A 17,859-nucleotide genomic window follows, 5' to 3' on the forward strand; every position below is an offset into this window, starting at 1 on the left:
ATTACTTGCCATCCTTCTTGGTTCCAAAAATTAAATCATCGAAATCGTAGAATAAGAGAGGAAGGGATGCACCGGCGTATCTTCGAAAAATGTCTTGAAGCTGGGAACAAAAAGGCAATCTATTACGAAGGTCTCCGGGTTGTTGCCGAGGAAAGCGACATTGAGGGAGGTATTGCACTTCTAACTCGTAACGTATCCGCAGAAGATGATGCCACACTAGCATGTGGGTTTTTTCTATGTTACATGGGAACCTCGACATGGCGGGTCATTATCTTTACCTGTTTTTTGCATACCACTACCAACTAAATACAACTCAAACAAGGATTTTGGACAGGGAGTTGTTCATGTTGCTGGGTAGATATCAGACGGCGCGAGAAAACACGTACAAGGATACATTCATCTATCTGATTGCCCCTTTGATCCCTTCTCCGGAATGTGCTAAATTGTGTTTATTGGAGCATGGTCTGTACTCTCTTAAGTATCGAGACTATGACATGGTGTGCAACAATTGCGGCCTTTGGTGGTTGGCGAAATCTATATCTGAGATCCTTTAGTGATATTATCTCTTTAGATGTTTCGCCCTAAACGTTTCATCTAAATGTCTTCTGTAATAAACGCCGTACTAATATCTACGTCATAGGGTTTACGCGCACTGAATCCGGCCTTTTGTTTCCATGGTTTTCGATTCTAGTTATTTTTAAGCATGTACCAATTGATGTTGGCTCCTTTCCTTTTTTAACTGTTCTATCTTGCAAAAGAACTATACATAATTGATATATCTGCCTATTGTGTATGTACAACAAAGTGTGTGTGGGTACATGGGTGCTTACGTTTGGTACGAGAAATGTATTGTTTTGTTACAACTGTGCATTCGGTTGGTGAAGTCAGATGTGTACACATCTCTATGATACATAGGTATCGGGCCTCAATTTTAGTAAGCCCATTCGGTATGGATTTGTTGTTTATTTTCTTAAAAATAAGGCCTCAATTTTAGAGTTTGCGTTGAGGCCCCATTTAAAATTTTAAATATTACATCGGACTTACTGAGATAAACAATTTAAAAGTAAACAATACTTGATCTTTTCGTATTGGACCACCCAATGTTGTCGTAGTGGGTGGGCGCCAAAACGTAATTAAGAAACCATTGGGGGGGGGGGGGGGGAAGCATACATCAACAATAAAAATAAAACAAAACCACGTACAAAACGTAAATTAGTTGTCTGTACGTACACTACGAATTAAAGTAAATTTGAAATATAAACCCGAACAAAAACAAAGAAAGCGAAGAGTCGCGCTTATTAGAGTAGGAGAGAGGGGGAGTCGGTAGAAAGACAGAACTACTACTGGCGACGTTTTGTTTTATTTAAATAGCATCACCCTTTCTCCTTTCAAAACCCAGGGTAGAAACGAGTAACACGAAATTATCAGAAAAAAACCATGGAGTTTAGAGTTGATGCCATCGCTGATCTTATACCAGGAAAAACGAATTGGATTATCCAAGCGAAGGTCTTGAATTCGTGGTATGTTACTGAGTTCTTTTGGAAGCGGGTTCTGCTCCTTGCTGATACACGGGTTAGTCCACTTTGCTTTGAAAAATATTTGCACGAAGTTGTTAACCAACGCAGTGGTCTTATACACAATTGATATGCAATTTGTAGGGTGACACAATCGAGGTGGCGTTTTTACCAGGGACCTATAAGAAAATGAGGAAGTATATCTATGATGGTGATTGGTATGAAATTAGGAATTTCAAGGTCATCCAGCCAACACTTAGGGAGAGGAATACACATCATCCTTTCCAAATCAAATTTACTAATGAGTCGACGTTGGGCCTGCTCTCACCGGTGAATCAAAAACACTACTTCCGTTTCGAAGATTTGGGTGATATATCTCGAGGGAGAATTACCCATCCCATATCATTCGGTACGCTTATCTTCAATTTTCAATTACACAAATCGTTTGAAACAACGTTAACAAACGTTTGCTAATTGATATATTTGTGATTATCACTAGTTTTTAGGCCTCATACTAAATAAATAGGTTAGTAGACAATTTCATATCAAAATACATAGGTCGTAACATTTAAAGTATGTGTCTACCCCGAATCAGATGTCTGTGGGTGTGTAGTTGGGGTGGAAGACAGAAGATTGCTCGAGGGGGCAAATGCGGCCAATGAAGTTGTCCTCACCCTACTGAATGGGAGGTAAAGGAGATTTGTGCTACCTTTTCAATACATTTACATTTAAAGTTTTTTCGTATGCCCATTCAATATTAACATGAGAAAATTGTAGGAATGAAACCGTCAAGTGTCGTGCCCTAGATGATTATGCTGCTCGCTTCATAAATGCTTGGGAAGCACTCGGGTGTCATCTTACTTTTACATCCGAACCCGTCTTTTGTATTTTGCGGTTCTGGAAGGTTGGAAGCTACGAAGGTATGTTCGATTTGATAGATCAGATAAGGAAACCAGCCTTGTGAAACCATATACAACTAATTTTGTTAATGTTTTGAAGGTGCTCCTTGCCTCGTCAACACAACCGCCTCTTCGTTGTTCTATATAAAACCAGATTTCGAGGGAATGGAACATCACAAGGAGATGTAAGCTCTTTGTTTTCCTACTAAAATATCTAATTGTATTTGTTGCTACTGTCAAATACGTTAAACACTTTCTATATTTACCGCAAATCTGAAAATGCTGGACGTTACTATATAGAACATATAATGGAGCACGTAGGGGAGAATGCAGTACCTTGAGAATAAAGGAACTAGATGGGCGAAAGGGAGAACTCAGGGAGTTTAGCATATTTATTTAAAGAACCGGCACAGATCTATGCAATTTATTAACTTTTTTTTTCCCCGGTGTGTTTGTACTTTTGAGTGAACCCAATGTTACGCTAATTATGGATAATATATGGTTATGTTTTGTCAACAAAATATAAAATTTAGTACTCCGCAATATATGTACGTACATAACAATAGGTATCTACGATAAGTGAACATGTCAACACTATCCAAACATCGCATTATGTCCTCTCTAATGGACCATATAAAGCCCACAAACAGATATATTTCGCTTTAAAAAGCTTCTTATTCAAACAGAAAACCGTTTGCTTGAGATTTCTAAAAAGCCCACACGAGTAATAGACCCATCTAGGACAGCCGGGAACAATTTCTCCAACAATTATAGTTAAACAAAAATGTGGGCTTAGAAATTAAAAAGGGCCATCATAAACATGTTACAAAAAGCTATGTTGGCACTTAGGAAAAAAGAGTATTATCCTCACGCCAAGAAAAGATAACACGTCTATTGTCGCCCATGCACTACGTATTAGCTGGAATTGTTGTACGGTTGTGGCCAACCTGTTGACACTGAGAACAAGCATGCTGTTTGCGGGGCCGCTTCGTCTCCAACGCAATCTCGACAAAAGACTTCCTCCTCGTCATCTTTGGCCTTCCTGGAGGATTCCTAACAAAAGGCGGTTTACATCTGGACGGTGTAATATCAGTAGGAACGATGCAGGATGTATCTATCGGCATTATCGCCTCCGCATACCCACTGCAGAGGCTGTCTCTGCGGAAGTATGGATGGTGCTGGTTTATAACTGATACGTTGGCAGTATATGCGGCTGCGATAGCATGTACGCATGGCATCCTCTCTAGATCAAAACGCCTACATGAACACCTCTTATACCTCAGATTGACAACATGCGTTGAGTTACCACCACTTACTTCAAATCGATCTTCATCAATTTCTTGAACCTTTAGACGCCTTGACTGTTCAATACGTGCCTATGAGTATATCAAAGCGTAAGTTCATATAACCAAAACAACACAACATATCCACTAACATTTTTCATGCCTTTCGTTAACATATATATCGATGGATATGTTAATGAATGTCACACCTGTAACAGGTTCTCCACTCCTTTGGTGAGTAAAGTTGGCATTGCGGCAGCTTGTTTTCTCCTTGTAGCAAACCAACGTGTCAACATATTTCGAACAGCTTCTAGTAACTCTACAATGGGATAGGCTCTGGCAGGATTCAGTACTTTGTTTAGCGATTTTGCAATGTTGCTCGTGGTGAAGTTGTACCTATCACCAGGAAAGTGCGCCCTGCTCCACTAGGTTACATCTGCACGAACCAAGTAAGCATGCAGTTGCGGATTCGCTTCTTGAATTTGCTGGAAGATTTCTTCGAAATCAACTACACGGTACGCTGCAGCTGCTTTTTTTACCAGCCGGAATGTTTCGCTCCCACTAAATCTCAGGATAATATTCTTGTGAAGATGATAAGTGCAGATTCCTCGACTTGCCAGGGGGTACACTTTAGCGATAGCTTTACCAATAGATTTATGCCGGTCAGATATCAGTGCAAGCTCTTCATCATCAGGAATTACACTACTTAATTGAGTAAAGAACCATTCCCACGACACGTCGTTCTCTGTATCAACAACCGCATACGTCAGAGGGAAAAATATTAAAATTCCCATCTTGTGTTGTCGCTATCAGAAGAGTCCCTTTGAATTCACCTTTCAAAAAGGTTCCATCTACAACTACAACTTTCCGCATATACCTGAAATCCTTAATGCATCTAGCAATTGCAATGAAAACATACTTGAATCTGTCTTCTGCATCAACGACCAGTCTAGTAAGGGTCCCCGGATTAGAGGACCTCAGCCTGTATAAATATGCCGGTAATTCAGCGTATCCACTTTCAGGTGTACCCCTAACATACTCCCGCGCCTTTATAAGTGTACGATGTGCCTTCCAGTAGCCAAGCTATTATATGAAAATAGTCAGTAAAAGACATCAGCACTAAACAATATCAACTAGATCGAATTATATATATGTGCAGTGCAGGCCATAGAATCAACTAATTTCTGACAAACTCAACAAACTTAAGCTACGATCTGTTTGTACACCCTATAAACAAGTACACTCACAGAGCCAACCATAAAACAAACATATTAAAGTATTCCAGTAGCCAACCTGTACACCATATCGTAGGTTGAGCCCATCCCCAATAAGATTTGGCACAACAGAACTTCCCACACCACCAACATAATCCTTGTATAATTGACCTAGGATTGGTGGTTTAGCATTACGGCTACGACCATATCGTTCCATAACAGAGCAAGTATGTTCATGACAATATCTGCGAATATGAAACACCGGCGAATCACCCATGGTTGAAGCCCGTATTCTCCATTTACAACCTTTTACCCAACACACAACGATTAACAAAACGGGCGTTGAATATCGAACATTGTAATCATATTTATCTAATACACTCAGCACCCTCAACCTTGCCACCAACGTTTCTTTGCTATCAAACTTATCCCCCACAGCAATATCACCACCTCCGTTTTCTATTTTGCGAAGCTCCTTCTCAATTGCATCAGCTGCAGAGTTAGTCTTGCGGGTACGGTTATTTGATTCTGTGTTACACACATTTTCCTCTATACAAGACCCACCCCCAGGTCCGTCGTCCAATGATTCCTCTGCTTCATCCGGGGCGAAGTTGGAGTACAGCAGATAGTCTTCATCCCCTGAACTTGCACCATCGCTGTCGTCACAGTAATCAAATCTACTGTTGTCCTCGTCATCTGCTTCATCTTCATCTAGATCATTTCCTACATTATCTTCACCGTCTTCCTTCCGACTCTCGTACTCATCATCTTTCTCTCCCATTTCCTCTGCCACGCCTACGAAATCATCTACAACGACTTCAGGGGTCTTGGGTGTTGGTTCTGGGGTTTTCGGTTTAACTTCCTCGAACAAGGTTTCACCAGATTTAGCTTCGATCTCAATGTATAGCCGGATGAGTTCACTCCTATGCTGTTTGAGAAAGTTTTGAAACTGCCGACCATTCGAAACAATCACCGGTGGCATATAACATCCGCTTTTTTTATATCTATCTAACATATAGCTCAACTTTATCGCGGAAGTTCTTTCACAGAAACCAAAGTCATCGTACACCATAACAGTAAAGTCTTCAAACTTTGTTTCTTTATCGGCAACTATAATCCTGCACCCTTTCCTAGTATCAACATCAAACAACCATCGCTTTTTGTCTACCTTCCACCTCCCACACGCCAATACGATATCTTGCTCTTCCATGGATGAACCGAGATCAAAGATTAAAGAAACTGAGTAGGAAAAAGACGTTTGCTCCGGCAGACAAACAGAACACGATTGATGAATCTGCTACAAACACCATAGATCGGAAGAACAGTAAAGGTGTTTAGATCTTCTTCCAATAAGTCTATTGCAACGCTCGACTGTCTTTGCCAGCTCAAACAAATTCGTGTTATTCTGGTAAGACTTTACAGCTGTCAATCTTGCTTACTAAATCTACCACGGACAAGAAGCCTACCACAACACTACGAAAACTATTTCAAAAAACAAACAAAGTATACCAAAAATATCTGTAAGGAGAGAAGGCTGTCGCATAAATCTGTCGCAACAGGCCATTAGTCTACCATAAATATCTTCCCACCCTGTTACGTTTGCCGCTACACGCGCTTAAAAAAAAAGTCTATCATCAAAGGGAAATTCCTCTACCAACTTAATCTAACGAATCGATTTCATGGACGTCGACCGATAAGTGTACCAACACTACAACTAAGTGTACCATCTACAGTGACCGATAAGTGTACCAAGACTACAACTAAGTGTACCAAAAATATCTGACGTACACCTTTAATCAGTCCACGTGTATATATCTACCATCAAAGGATCAGTAGACTTAGTCCCAACTTCCAATGTTTTTTTTTTCTAATGGCATTAGCCGTAATTACGTTTTTTCTCAACACTAGTTTCAGGGGTAGTATAGGTACAATGTGTTAGTCTAGTAATTACAAACAATTGTATGTTACTTTTGTAATAAGGAAGCTTTTATGCAATATTCTATTAACTCACCCTATTTTTAATCATAATTAACTAATAACTATTACAAAATGTTTTTAAAAATTACAAATCAAAATCTATTATTTCGATTATCCCATAACATATTAGCAATATTGTCTCGTATGTTTACCATATATGGTCTATCTTTTCTCTTGACCTCATCTTGTTCATTTGAGTCATTTTGCTCGTTTTCTGTATGCACTTCTAGAGAATCTTCAAAGAAATATGTATCCAAAAAATTCGAAACTCTAATAAAGCTGTGGAATCCCATCGTGGCGATAATTTCTCTCTTTTGCACTTCTAAATCATATCTAGGATCATCCCTAAGAATCCTCCACTTCTTCTTCCATACTCCAAAAGTTCGTTCTATAATAGAACGTAAAGATGCATGAGATCTGTTAAATAACTCTTCTTTGTTCACTGGCGGAGGACCATTGTTAAACTGTGACAAGTGGTATCTCACAACCCGATTTCATGATGATCTGTAAGGAGCTAAGAAACCTTGCTTATTTGGATAGATAAATAAAGCTTGAATCATTAAAAGTTACCCGTCTTCCGTCTACGTATGCTGCTTGAGATGTCAAAGCCAGATACACATGATTTTAAACAATACACATGATTTTAAATTAGATAGATAAATAAAGTTTGAATCATTAAAAGTTACCCGTCTACGTATAGGAGGATCCATGTTACGACCTTGTGATGACATATCTATAATCACAAACAATATGAAGTTAGTTAATAAATATAATATTAAACTAAAAATTAACTTAAAACATCATATATAAACTAGCTCATCATGCTTAAAAAATTAACTAATAAATTCTCAAATATCTACTTTAAACTAAACTAAAAAGAAAATGAGGTGAGAAAATAAAATTTACTTATGAATTTGAGATGAGATAAATGGTTGATTCAAAAAAGTTTTAGATTGAAGAGATTCAATGAGTAAAGAGAAGAGTTTCTCTCTAGATCTAGATTTTGTTTTTGGGAATATGATTTTTTTGTGGTGACTTTTAATATTTATGAATACATTTATATTTATACTATTAATTGGGGAGTACACAAAAAGATAATAAAAAACAAGACATAACATATATCCATGTTGCCAAACAAACCAATTTACTTACATAATTAAAAATTAATAAAAAAGAACAATATATGGTAAACAAAAACTGTTAAATGAAAATCTAATATTTATGAAAAACAGTAATTACGAAATTAATCTATACTAGTATTTTTGTAGTAGTTTTTGCTCAAAAATATTTTTTGGATTTTTTTTTACATTTAATACATTGACTTTAATATTGGTTACCAAAACTTCAAAATTAATTATAGGTAAGATTTTTAAAAATAAGGAAATCTTTCTACCTCATTCAAATATAAATATATGATTCCTTTTCATTTTGTATTTGAATTTATATTTAAATTATCTTGAATTATTCTATAATATATTTAGTTAATAAAAATTGTGATTTTTCCTGCATATGATGTAATACAAAATTTTAAAAATAAACATATATTACTCAATAGATGAATAAAAAAATACGGATATAATATCCCACATCGTCTAAAAAATTGGCAATGGTTCAAAGTCATACTATAAAAGAGACCAAAATGATTCTGAATACAAATGAGTAGAAAGCTTGATTTATCAGGTATTCAAACTTTGAAAACTTTTATTTGGTTTATTCCAAGTTCTTTATTTTAAAGATTTTTAAAAGGTTAAATATGAAAAATATTTAAAACCTTTAAAAAGTTAAATATGATAAATATTTTACTGTAGATACACAATAAATATTAAAAATTAAGATGATATAGTATGAGTTAAAATATCTCGGAACGGGGTTATATAGTGGGACGGGTTTTATCGATATTTATATAAATAAAAAATATCATTAATTCGTGTTACAGGGATAAAATATCATTTCATTATTTTGTTAACAGTGTCGGTATCAGAGAATATACATATCTAATTAAATTGATTAAATAAATATTATGTAAAAAATAAATTATATTACGGTATTATATGATTTATTTAACAATTATTATACAATTATAACATATTTAACCAACAAATACAACTTATAATTTAAATATTTTAGTTATAAATAAGTTTGCCCCGCGGTGTACCACGGATCCTAATCTAATATTCATATATGTAGAAAGTACAAAGAAACACAACTTTAACCAATGAGATAAAAGTACTAGGATTCAACTAGTTTGAACACGTTTTTACCCAACTTTTACTATTGGTATGGAGTTGGTATGGAGCTTTTATGGAATAAACTGAAATAATCGGACTAATAATATAATTTATACATTCTGCAGTTTTTTTTAATTCCAAACTAGTATGGAGTGCATACTAGTTTGGAATAGTGAATGGCGTACTAGCTGCGAACTGGTCCGAGTTTGGTCTGGTCCGGAGCGTATTGTACAACCATTCACAACCTAAGTCTAGAACCAGATCAGACCATGTTATATGATCTTGTCTCAGGAGTCATTTGAACCCTGAAATCTTTACTAGTTGAGATATTAACTCTTTCGTTACTTTTATTGTTTTGTTCATTACAAAATATTTTTGGTTTTAGATATTTGATGGTTGCGATTGAAAACTGAAAAGATTTTATGTTTTTTTTTCTTTTTTTGTCGGCAGATTTTATGTTTTTTTTTTTAATATTTTTTTCATCCTCTTTTTTATTGTAACCATTTCTTTTATTTCTAACATAAGATAATTCGGACCAAACTCTAACTTATATTCGGGTGAGTGTAAATTTCGATAACTTATTCAGGATTTTCCCATAAATTTATCATATTCGATTGATCAAAACCCATGGGTGCGAGTCTAGGCTGTATACCGAAAGTGTTTTTTTTTTTTGGTAAAAACATAGTATAACCTAAATTCTCAACTACCAACCACCATTTTTTGTCATATAAATATGATAAATTAAATTGTGTGCATCAAATAAAGATATGTTGTAAATGAAAAGTTATTTTCAATGGTTGATCCTTGTTAATGGTTTTAAATGATGATACTTGTAGGAATTAGATTAAAAACTTACAATTTTGCTAAAACATTAGTTTTTACATTAAAGTTTATTGATACGTTTAAACAAAGTCTCACACTCTTATATTAGATGGAATGTACTTACTTTTAGCTTTGGTTATCCGTAAGTTTTGGTTAAGACATCGTTGTTGTTGCCCCCGTAATTGGATTTGCCACCATAAGATTCGGCAGAGATTTTTCTTTTCTTCTGTCAATATGAATGTTACAAGAAATTTTGGAATTAAGTTATACAATAAAGAAAAAGTTCTCCCAAAACTGAGTACTATAGTTACAACTTACAAGTAGTGAGAATGAGACGTTATTAAAATTCCTAATTAATCTTCCAAAACATTATGATCATTGCTTCTACTTGTAGAACTTAACTTCGTCTCGGTTAATAAATCATAATCGTTTCTTTGAAAGTTTAACTCTTTATGACGAAGTCCGATTATTATTCCATACCATATATATATATAACCATAAGAACCGGTTAACGTGATGAAATATGTCCTAAAGTCAACGGTCAATGATATAAACATGGGATTAAATCAAACCAAATTTACATCAACCGGAATAAACCGGTATACAATATCGGTTTAAATTGATCGTTTCCTCGGAATAAAAAAAAAAAAAAACCAGATTCGTCGTTGAACTCAGATTGATTCCGCGAAGAAGAAAGATGGAGAAGAAGGAGGAGAAGAAATCTCAGATTTCGTCAACGGAAGCTGTTCTTCTCGGAGCTCTAGCTCCAGGCGTTAACGTCCGTACATCTTTCTCTCTTGTCTAATTCTTCTTTCACCCCTTTGTGTGATGCTTGCTTGCTTGGTTATAAACCCTAAGTTCAAATCGTGATTTTTGTACAGGGTCCAACATGGAACACTCTGAGATTCGCGTTTCTACTACTGGGTCTTTGTCTAGCTTTCATGCTCTCTGTAGCTTTCACCAGTGGCCAGTCTATGTTGCTTGTTCATGTTGGTTTTCTGATTATCATCGCTGCTTCTCTCTTTATCCTTCTCAATTGGTATGTCAATCTCTTTAACTCAATTTTTTGTTTTAGAACTATTAATCGATTCCTAAAGTTTCATTAGTGTGTCGTATTGTTGCTGATCAGTTCTTGAGTTGTTTTATGTAAGGATTCAAACATATTCCTCTGCATTAATGTTAGCTAGGAGCTGAAGGTGTTCCTGTTTCCATATCAGATCAGGATTTAGGGTTTAGTTTAGAAAAGATCTCATCTTTGTGTTACTTACTTGAAGTCTCTGTTGACCCGTTTTGTAAGATTTTTTACATTGATGAAGATTATGGAAAGAGATGAATGTTACTGAAAGTATGCATCTTGAAGAGCATATAACTTTTGCTTACAATGCCTTTTTGTTCTGTAGGTTTCTTGATCAGACAGGCTTAGTACAAGTGGAGACACAAATGCAAGAGCTGAATTTGCTACCTAATGATAAAACCAAATGACACAAATGCACACACCGGTAGAGGCAGACACGTGTGTAACAGAACAGTTAACTACAGATACTCTTTCCTTGGTACTAGCATATAGGAGGATTGGATTTGGTACAACAAGAAGATCCAGTTTCTATTGTTGGTACATAGCTTTTTTGGCACTCTTTCTTGTTACTCTTTCCTTGGTACTCTCTTCTTGTTTCCTTTTCTTTCTTTGGATTGAGGAAAGAACAAGGGAACTGAAACAAGAACTTCGTCTTGATCAGGATTTTACTTGCTCGATTCTCCAACATTAGTTCCTCTTTTTTTGGTTTCCTTTATTCCTTCCATGTAAGAAGATTATTATTATTGTATACTGATTGTTATCATACGTATACTTGTGTCTAATGGTCTCAAGACTAATCTAGTTCCTCAAGAAAGAAAAGAACTTGATGAATTTAAAAACTTTTCAAGTTTCCTTTCTTTGTTTGCTTATGTTATGTACAACCCAATCCTTCTCTTATTATAGGTTTCAATTCTCTTGAAAAATTGTGCAACAAACACGAGACAAAACAATAACTACAAGTGGTCACGACTTGCCAACTTGGAGATAGTTTCTTGTTAACTCACTCACTTGTGCGTCTTTAGTTGTTCATATGTGCAGGAGAAGGTTCTCTTAACCTCTGACTATTCTCATTCAGCCACTCTTTCTCTCTCAGAAATCTAAGAAACGGTCCGGGATCGTCACTGAAGCCATAAGCATTTGTTGTGTTTTGTTGACCGTTGTAGAGCTTCTCTCCTCTAGAATCATTTTCTTCCATGTAGAGCTGAGGGTAAAACGTTGGGTTTTCAGCAGAGACCGTCGGTTGTTCGTTTGGTGTCCCGTACTTGGCTAAGAGACTGATCTTGGAAGACCCATGAGCCAAGAAGTTTCTCAAATTGTTTGTCCCTTGAGCTTGATAGGAATAGGCTGGTCCAAGATTCCGACTTTCTCTGTACCGACGTAACCATTCAGAAGAAGAGATCCCAACAAATGGTGGATTTGTGTATGGCTTCATAACACCGGGTTGTTCCATATATCTTTTCTGGTCATAGAAGCTCTCTGCTTTGTTAGTACTAACGTCATTATGAAACCAAGAAACGTCTTCAGGCAGTAATGGAGCAGACGGAGTAGGAGGTGAATAGGAAGACGCAGGATGCTCGGGGCTGCTACTAATAGAGAGACTATCAAAGGATGAGACGGGACCTGTTTCATCAATAGGGCCCAACCCGTTTGGTTTATTTAAACCATGTCGTCCATTCTCTTTGTTCTTGTCAACCACCCACGCGCTCAGCGATGGAGGTCTCCCTGAGACAGTGCCTTCTTCTGGATGCAAATGTTGTGGATTCGTGTCCTGAAGGCCTTGCGTAAAGCTGAAACTTTCAGAGCCATTATCCTCTAAGCTATGGTTCACAACGAGTGATAAGGTACGCCTTAGGCTTTCATCGGATGTAGTTGTTACATTTCCTGAAGTTGTGCTATCGGAACTGAGTGGCTGTGTTGCAATACCAGAAGAATAGATTGGAGCAGATTGACACCTTACGAGCGGCTTGAGAAGAATGACTTCTTCCTCTTCTGCAGGCACAGATCTTTCATTCTCAGAAGGAAGGATTTCAACCGGTCCTATTATAACACATTTTCTGTTACTACTCTCTCCATTTCCATGAAAGAGTTCTTCTTTGCATTCCAGTTCACCTGAAGCTGTGTAGAACTGAGTCCTTTGCTTGTCAAAGAATAGCCACTTTTGAGAACCCTTCTTCTGCCTACTTGTGATCTCAATTGCGGCATTAATAATTCGTTGAAGACGAAGCTCCTTCCCTCTATCAAAACTCTCTCTTAGATCCATTTGACGTGAGAAATCCAAAAGTACATGTATGGGAGCCAGAGGAGCCAAAGACTTCAGTTCATGATCTTCCCACAGAGCTACCAACATTTTTGCAGAGCAGTCTTTGCCTTTCACTTCTAACCGGTTCAAGAAATCAACAAGTTCGCCAAAGAAGTAAGATATTGCACTCTCGCTCTTCTCATCAAACCTGTATTCTTCTTCGTCTACCTTGTGAAGCAGAAACGGTAAGTAGTCTAGAAATACAAGTAGAGCAGGTAAGAGAGGGCAAGAATCCAAGGGACTTGTCTTCAAACATCTCTCAACAACTCGCCCCATGACAATGAACACCATAGTTAATGCTAAATTTAGCTTATCTTCCTCTTTTACGTTGTCTGATCCATTAACCTCGGCGAAGTTGTGGAAGATGAAGATGAAAACCACAACAAGTTGGAGAATTTTATAAGGTCCCTTTCTCGCCGTGTCCATAAATTGATAAGACTCCAATATGGCTTCTACATTTCTATCATTTGCTGCAAACGCTGCATCCAGTTCTCTTATAGTTGAGGCAAATGCACAACCAAACTCATCTAACCTGAAACAAACCAGAAAGAATTGAAGAGAAGAACAGTTTTGGAGAAAGGCTTATCAAGAACTTGAGCTAAAAGATGAGAAAACGTTACTAATGATCCAAACTTACCTGGCTTTGAGGAAAAAGAAGCTAGTCGTTCGAACAACCAGGGGCCATAAATCAACTCCAGCCACTAGTTCTCCTTCCGCTTTTGACAAATCCTTCACAGAAACATTTCTCTCTGATGGGTTTAAGAAGTTAAACTGAGCATCAGTAGACAGAGACTTCAAAGGAGAAGATCTGTTCTGCAGTAGATAAAACAAAGCATTTTGAGCAATGTAAGGCAAAGATAACCCAATTGCAGATATATAGAAAGGTATCAGTGAATCAATCACCTTCTCAAACAACAAAAGAAGATTGTTCAAAGCACCAGGAAAAGGTTCTTTCACAGCTAAGCTTCTTACACAGTGATACAGAGCCAAAAATTCATCACCAACATACGTCGCCACAACAGCTAGCTACACAAATGTAAGAGAATCACTCAGAAATGGCAATAAAACAAAACAGAGTAGTGGAAGAAGAATTAGTTACCTGGTTATGAGGATTCCCACTATCAGGCCAAGACTCTGCAGCTTCAAGATAGTATGTAGCTGCAGTTGACCAATTAGGATGTTCTTGCGTTTTCAGATATTGTTCTTTATACCTTTGAAGATCTCCAAGACAGATATAGAAACGATGACACAAGAATCTGCCTTTTTGTACTCCAGATTCTTCAGAGAGTCTGTGGTAATATTCTCTGACTTTGGAAATCAGATTCTGGTAAAACTCAGCTGCTTTTAACAGAAACAACTTGAATGCTTTCATATGCTTGACATGATCATCTGTTTTAAGGCCTTTACGAAACTCATCGATGTGTTTATAGTGAAGTTTCCAGAGACAGAACTCTACTTCTTGAAGCTCTTCGTGCTGTAGATTGCTTTTAAAGATTTGCTCGTAGGTGGAGCCTGTTTTCGCGTATAATTCAGACACATCTGGATGCAAGATACCCTTTGAATGGATTAATGTCCATAGCTGCTTCTCAATGTTATTTACCTGACAAAAGACATTATTCAATTTTGTGTGTTCAATGTTCATACACACAAACAGTTAAAGAGATGCTGTAAGCAAAAACAAGAAGCTTACCTCTACAAGAAACCTAGGGTTATGTTTCTGATCAGCTGAATTGGCATTACTCTTGCGTAATTTTCCAGTAGAAGCTTCCATCCTATTTGGAATCAGACAATAGTGGTTCAAAATTTGGAGACAGAGCACAAAAGCAGGCCTGAGAAACATTGAAATACTAACAAAGATCAAGAATTTATCATAAATAGTAGAGAAAAAAAAGGAAGAAGCTTAGGACTATAAAACACATGAGTGCTTGGTCTACAAGAAAACTATCATCTAACCTGAACTGGATAAGCTTAAAGACAGAAGCTTTGGGTGAAACTAAAGAAACTTAGATGATGAAAATCTCCAAGAAATAAACAGTAGCTAAATTCAAGGATTACAGAGACAAGAACATCAGCTAAGAGAGATATCACAATCAAAGAAGCAAAGTAAAGAGAGAGGGGGAAGATGAGAATCGGAGGAGAGAGTGAATCTTTTTAGAAGGAAAACGAAAAGACAAAAGGGAGAAGAGGATGGACTTTACCAGAAGAAACTTTGACGTACGGAGGTTAGAAAAGAAGAAGCCAAGCGAAGTGTGTCACATGGAAGAGAGAGAAAGGGAGAGAGAGGATTTGGCTTGCTCAGTTGTGAAACGGACAAAGTAGAAAGGTAGCTGATGATGATGTTGATGAATTGATTATGATGGTGATGATGATGATGATGATGATGGTGATGAAGGAATTGAGCTGCAAAGGTGGATACATATCTAATCCATTATTCCACTTCTTCTTCCAAGTGCCCCAACTACTCATTTGTTTCTCCTCCAAATAGTTATATATATTTTTAGTTCATTTTTCTCCTTAAAATTTCTTCAAGGATTCAGCTAAATGATTAGAAAAAAAACAAATAATTTATTTTACTAGGTTTGGTGAATTGGTGATGATGATGATCATGATCATGATGAAGAAATTGAGATGCAGAGGTGGATACATATCTAAATCCATTATTCCACTTCTTCCAAGTGCCCCAACTACTCATTTGTTTCTCCTCCAAATAATTATATATATTTTTTGTTGTTGTTTTCCTTAAATTTCCTCAAGGATTCAGCTAAATAAATTATTAGACAAAACAAATAACTTTTTTTTGGTTGAGTACTTTTTTGAACACAAGTATGTTTAATGTTTTTAATACTAGGTTTGAGATTTTGAGTTCTGGAATATGCAAATTATGCATAGATAAATTTGGAGGAGATATCTAGTGTAATAATGCATGTAGAACCATATATATATATATATATATATATATATATATATATATATATATATATATATATATATATATATATATATATATATATATATATATATATATATATATATATATATATATATATTACAATATATTAGATAAGTAAATTTTAAATAATAAAATAACATGTTATAAAAATATGTTATTTTCTTGAATTTCATAATACCTGTAAAAATAATCCTGTAATTAGTATCTAAGATTTTGCTACCACGTTGGCACGTCATTTTAAAAAATGCTCTAGTATCCGACTTATGTAATGCATAATGCATCTAATCCTACTAATAAAAAAGGAATTTAGAGGAATCAAAAGTTACCCACGCCACATTTAATATTCCTTGACGTTTAAGCCAGACCTTCCTTTATCCTTAACTTTAGGGATAAAGCATATAATGAGCTTTCAACATTTGTCAGACTCGGTGATATATGATAAATTGTCTGACTAGAATTTGGATAGTTAATTTTGTCTAATCAACAGTTGTAGTCTTAAAAAAAAAAAAACAGTTTGTTCGAAGACCCAAAAATAAGTTATATAATAACAAAACAAGTAGAGATATTCAACTTTGTTATAGAATCGATAAGTTGTCTTATTCTATTCCATAAATTTGGAAATCTTCTTGTTCGACAAAATAAATATTGAGAATAAGACTGTTTTAAACTCATATACTTGGTATATATTGGCCCAAACAAATTAATTTTAGATTGATGGATATTTTGTGTGTGTGTGCGTTTGTGTGTTGATCAATATATTCACATATGATCATCTAAACTTTTATCAAATATGAAAAGATGGTAAAAGTTAATAATTCCCACGAAATCTTCACCTTGATCTTAATTTTAAAATAAAACCTGTTTAGTTAAGAAATTGATATCCCACAAATCATAGATTAGCTACAATATATTTGTTTACTTGACATCACCTCAAAAGATGACTTGTCTTTTTGGTTTTATATGTATGTGATGGACCCATTCGTATTAAAAACAAAGACAAACAATGCACGTAATTGAATGGAAATTTACCAACACAACTTTCTTCATTTTTATCATTTTTAAAAAGAGGAAAATATCTTTCATGATTGATGTCGATATTTTGATGATAGATAGATACACATGCGTTATTTTTTAGTGACTTTCTTTTTTTCTATAAAAAAACATATTAATGTTGGAAATTATGTCGATGGTGTCTATGTATGAACTGCAAAGTAATTAGCCTTCGAAACTATCAAAGAGACACTTGAAATATTTCCAATTCTTCAACTTCACAATTACTTACTATTCTGGCTCAAGATCATACTTTACGGCAGTTGGAAACTGTATTCGCGTTATACATATTTTGTGTGTTGTCTTGTCTACTTCGTTTGGTAAATAGATTGCGACGATAAGTACGAGACTAGAATAGTGTGCTTTTGGTATTGACTTTTGCTATTTAGTTATAGAATAATTGTGTGATTTAAGTAACTTCTTAATGACAATAGACATAGTAACCAATGAGACGCGGGCAACGAACGTTGTAGTAGTTGGTCGCTACGTGATTTGACCCATTTCTATAACATGCATCTCTTGATTTTCTTGTCATTGTTATCATTATG

At 35.8% G+C, this 17,859-nt stretch overlaps 3 protein-coding genes across 6 annotated transcripts; 2 read left to right on the forward strand and 1 right to left on the reverse strand.

Annotated features, from left to right (window-relative positions):
• Positions 1–1,437: 1,437 nt before the first annotated feature.
• Positions 1,438–2,602, forward strand: LOC147923996 (uncharacterized). Its single transcript, XM_087496587.1, has 5 exons — positions 1,438–1,572; positions 1,659–1,923; positions 2,128–2,203; positions 2,292–2,434; positions 2,514–2,602. The coding sequence occupies exons 1-5, from the start codon at positions 1,438–1,440 to the stop codon at positions 2,600–2,602; spliced, it is 708 nt and encodes a 235-aa protein (XP_087352713.1).
• A 7,969-nt stretch (positions 2,603–10,571) lies between these two features.
• LOC104757164 (uncharacterized) lies at positions 10,572–11,794 on the forward strand. Its single transcript, XM_010479891.3, has 3 exons — positions 10,572–10,715; positions 10,819–10,976; positions 11,338–11,794. Exons 1-3 carry the CDS (start codon positions 10,635–10,637, stop codon positions 11,417–11,419), a joined length of 321 nt encoding a protein of 106 aa, XP_010478193.1. The 5' UTR covers positions 10,572–10,634; the 3' UTR covers positions 11,420–11,794.
• A 45-nt stretch (positions 11,795–11,839) lies between these two features.
• On the reverse strand, positions 11,840–16,199 carry LOC104757165 (nonsense-mediated mRNA decay factor SMG7-like). 4 transcript variants are annotated; one of them, XM_087496074.1, is made up of 6 exons: positions 15,510–16,199; positions 15,002–15,140; positions 14,411–14,911; positions 14,215–14,337; positions 13,949–14,124; positions 11,840–13,843 (listed from the first exon to the last, which is right to left on the reverse strand). In XM_087496074.1, the coding sequence occupies exons 2-6, from the start codon at positions 15,080–15,082 to the stop codon at positions 12,031–12,033; spliced, it is 2,694 nt and encodes an 897-aa protein (XP_087352200.1). In that variant the 5' UTR covers positions 15,083–15,140; positions 15,510–16,199; the 3' UTR covers positions 11,840–12,030. The 4 variants fall into 4 exon arrangements, with proteins under 4 accessions (XP_087352200.1, XP_087352202.1, XP_087352201.1 ...); XM_087496076.1 differs by having other exon boundaries at positions 15,002–15,083; positions 15,510–16,026; XM_087496075.1 differs by having other exon boundaries at positions 15,265–16,020.
• Positions 16,200–17,859: the final 1,660 nt, after the last annotated feature.

The sequence above is a fragment of the Camelina sativa genome, chromosome 17 (genome assembly GCF_030686135.1).
Source record: "Camelina sativa cultivar CO46 ecotype springtype chromosome 17, ASM3068613v1".
In the NCBI taxonomy this organism is placed as follows: Eukaryota; Viridiplantae; Streptophyta; class Magnoliopsida; order Brassicales; family Brassicaceae; genus Camelina; species Camelina sativa.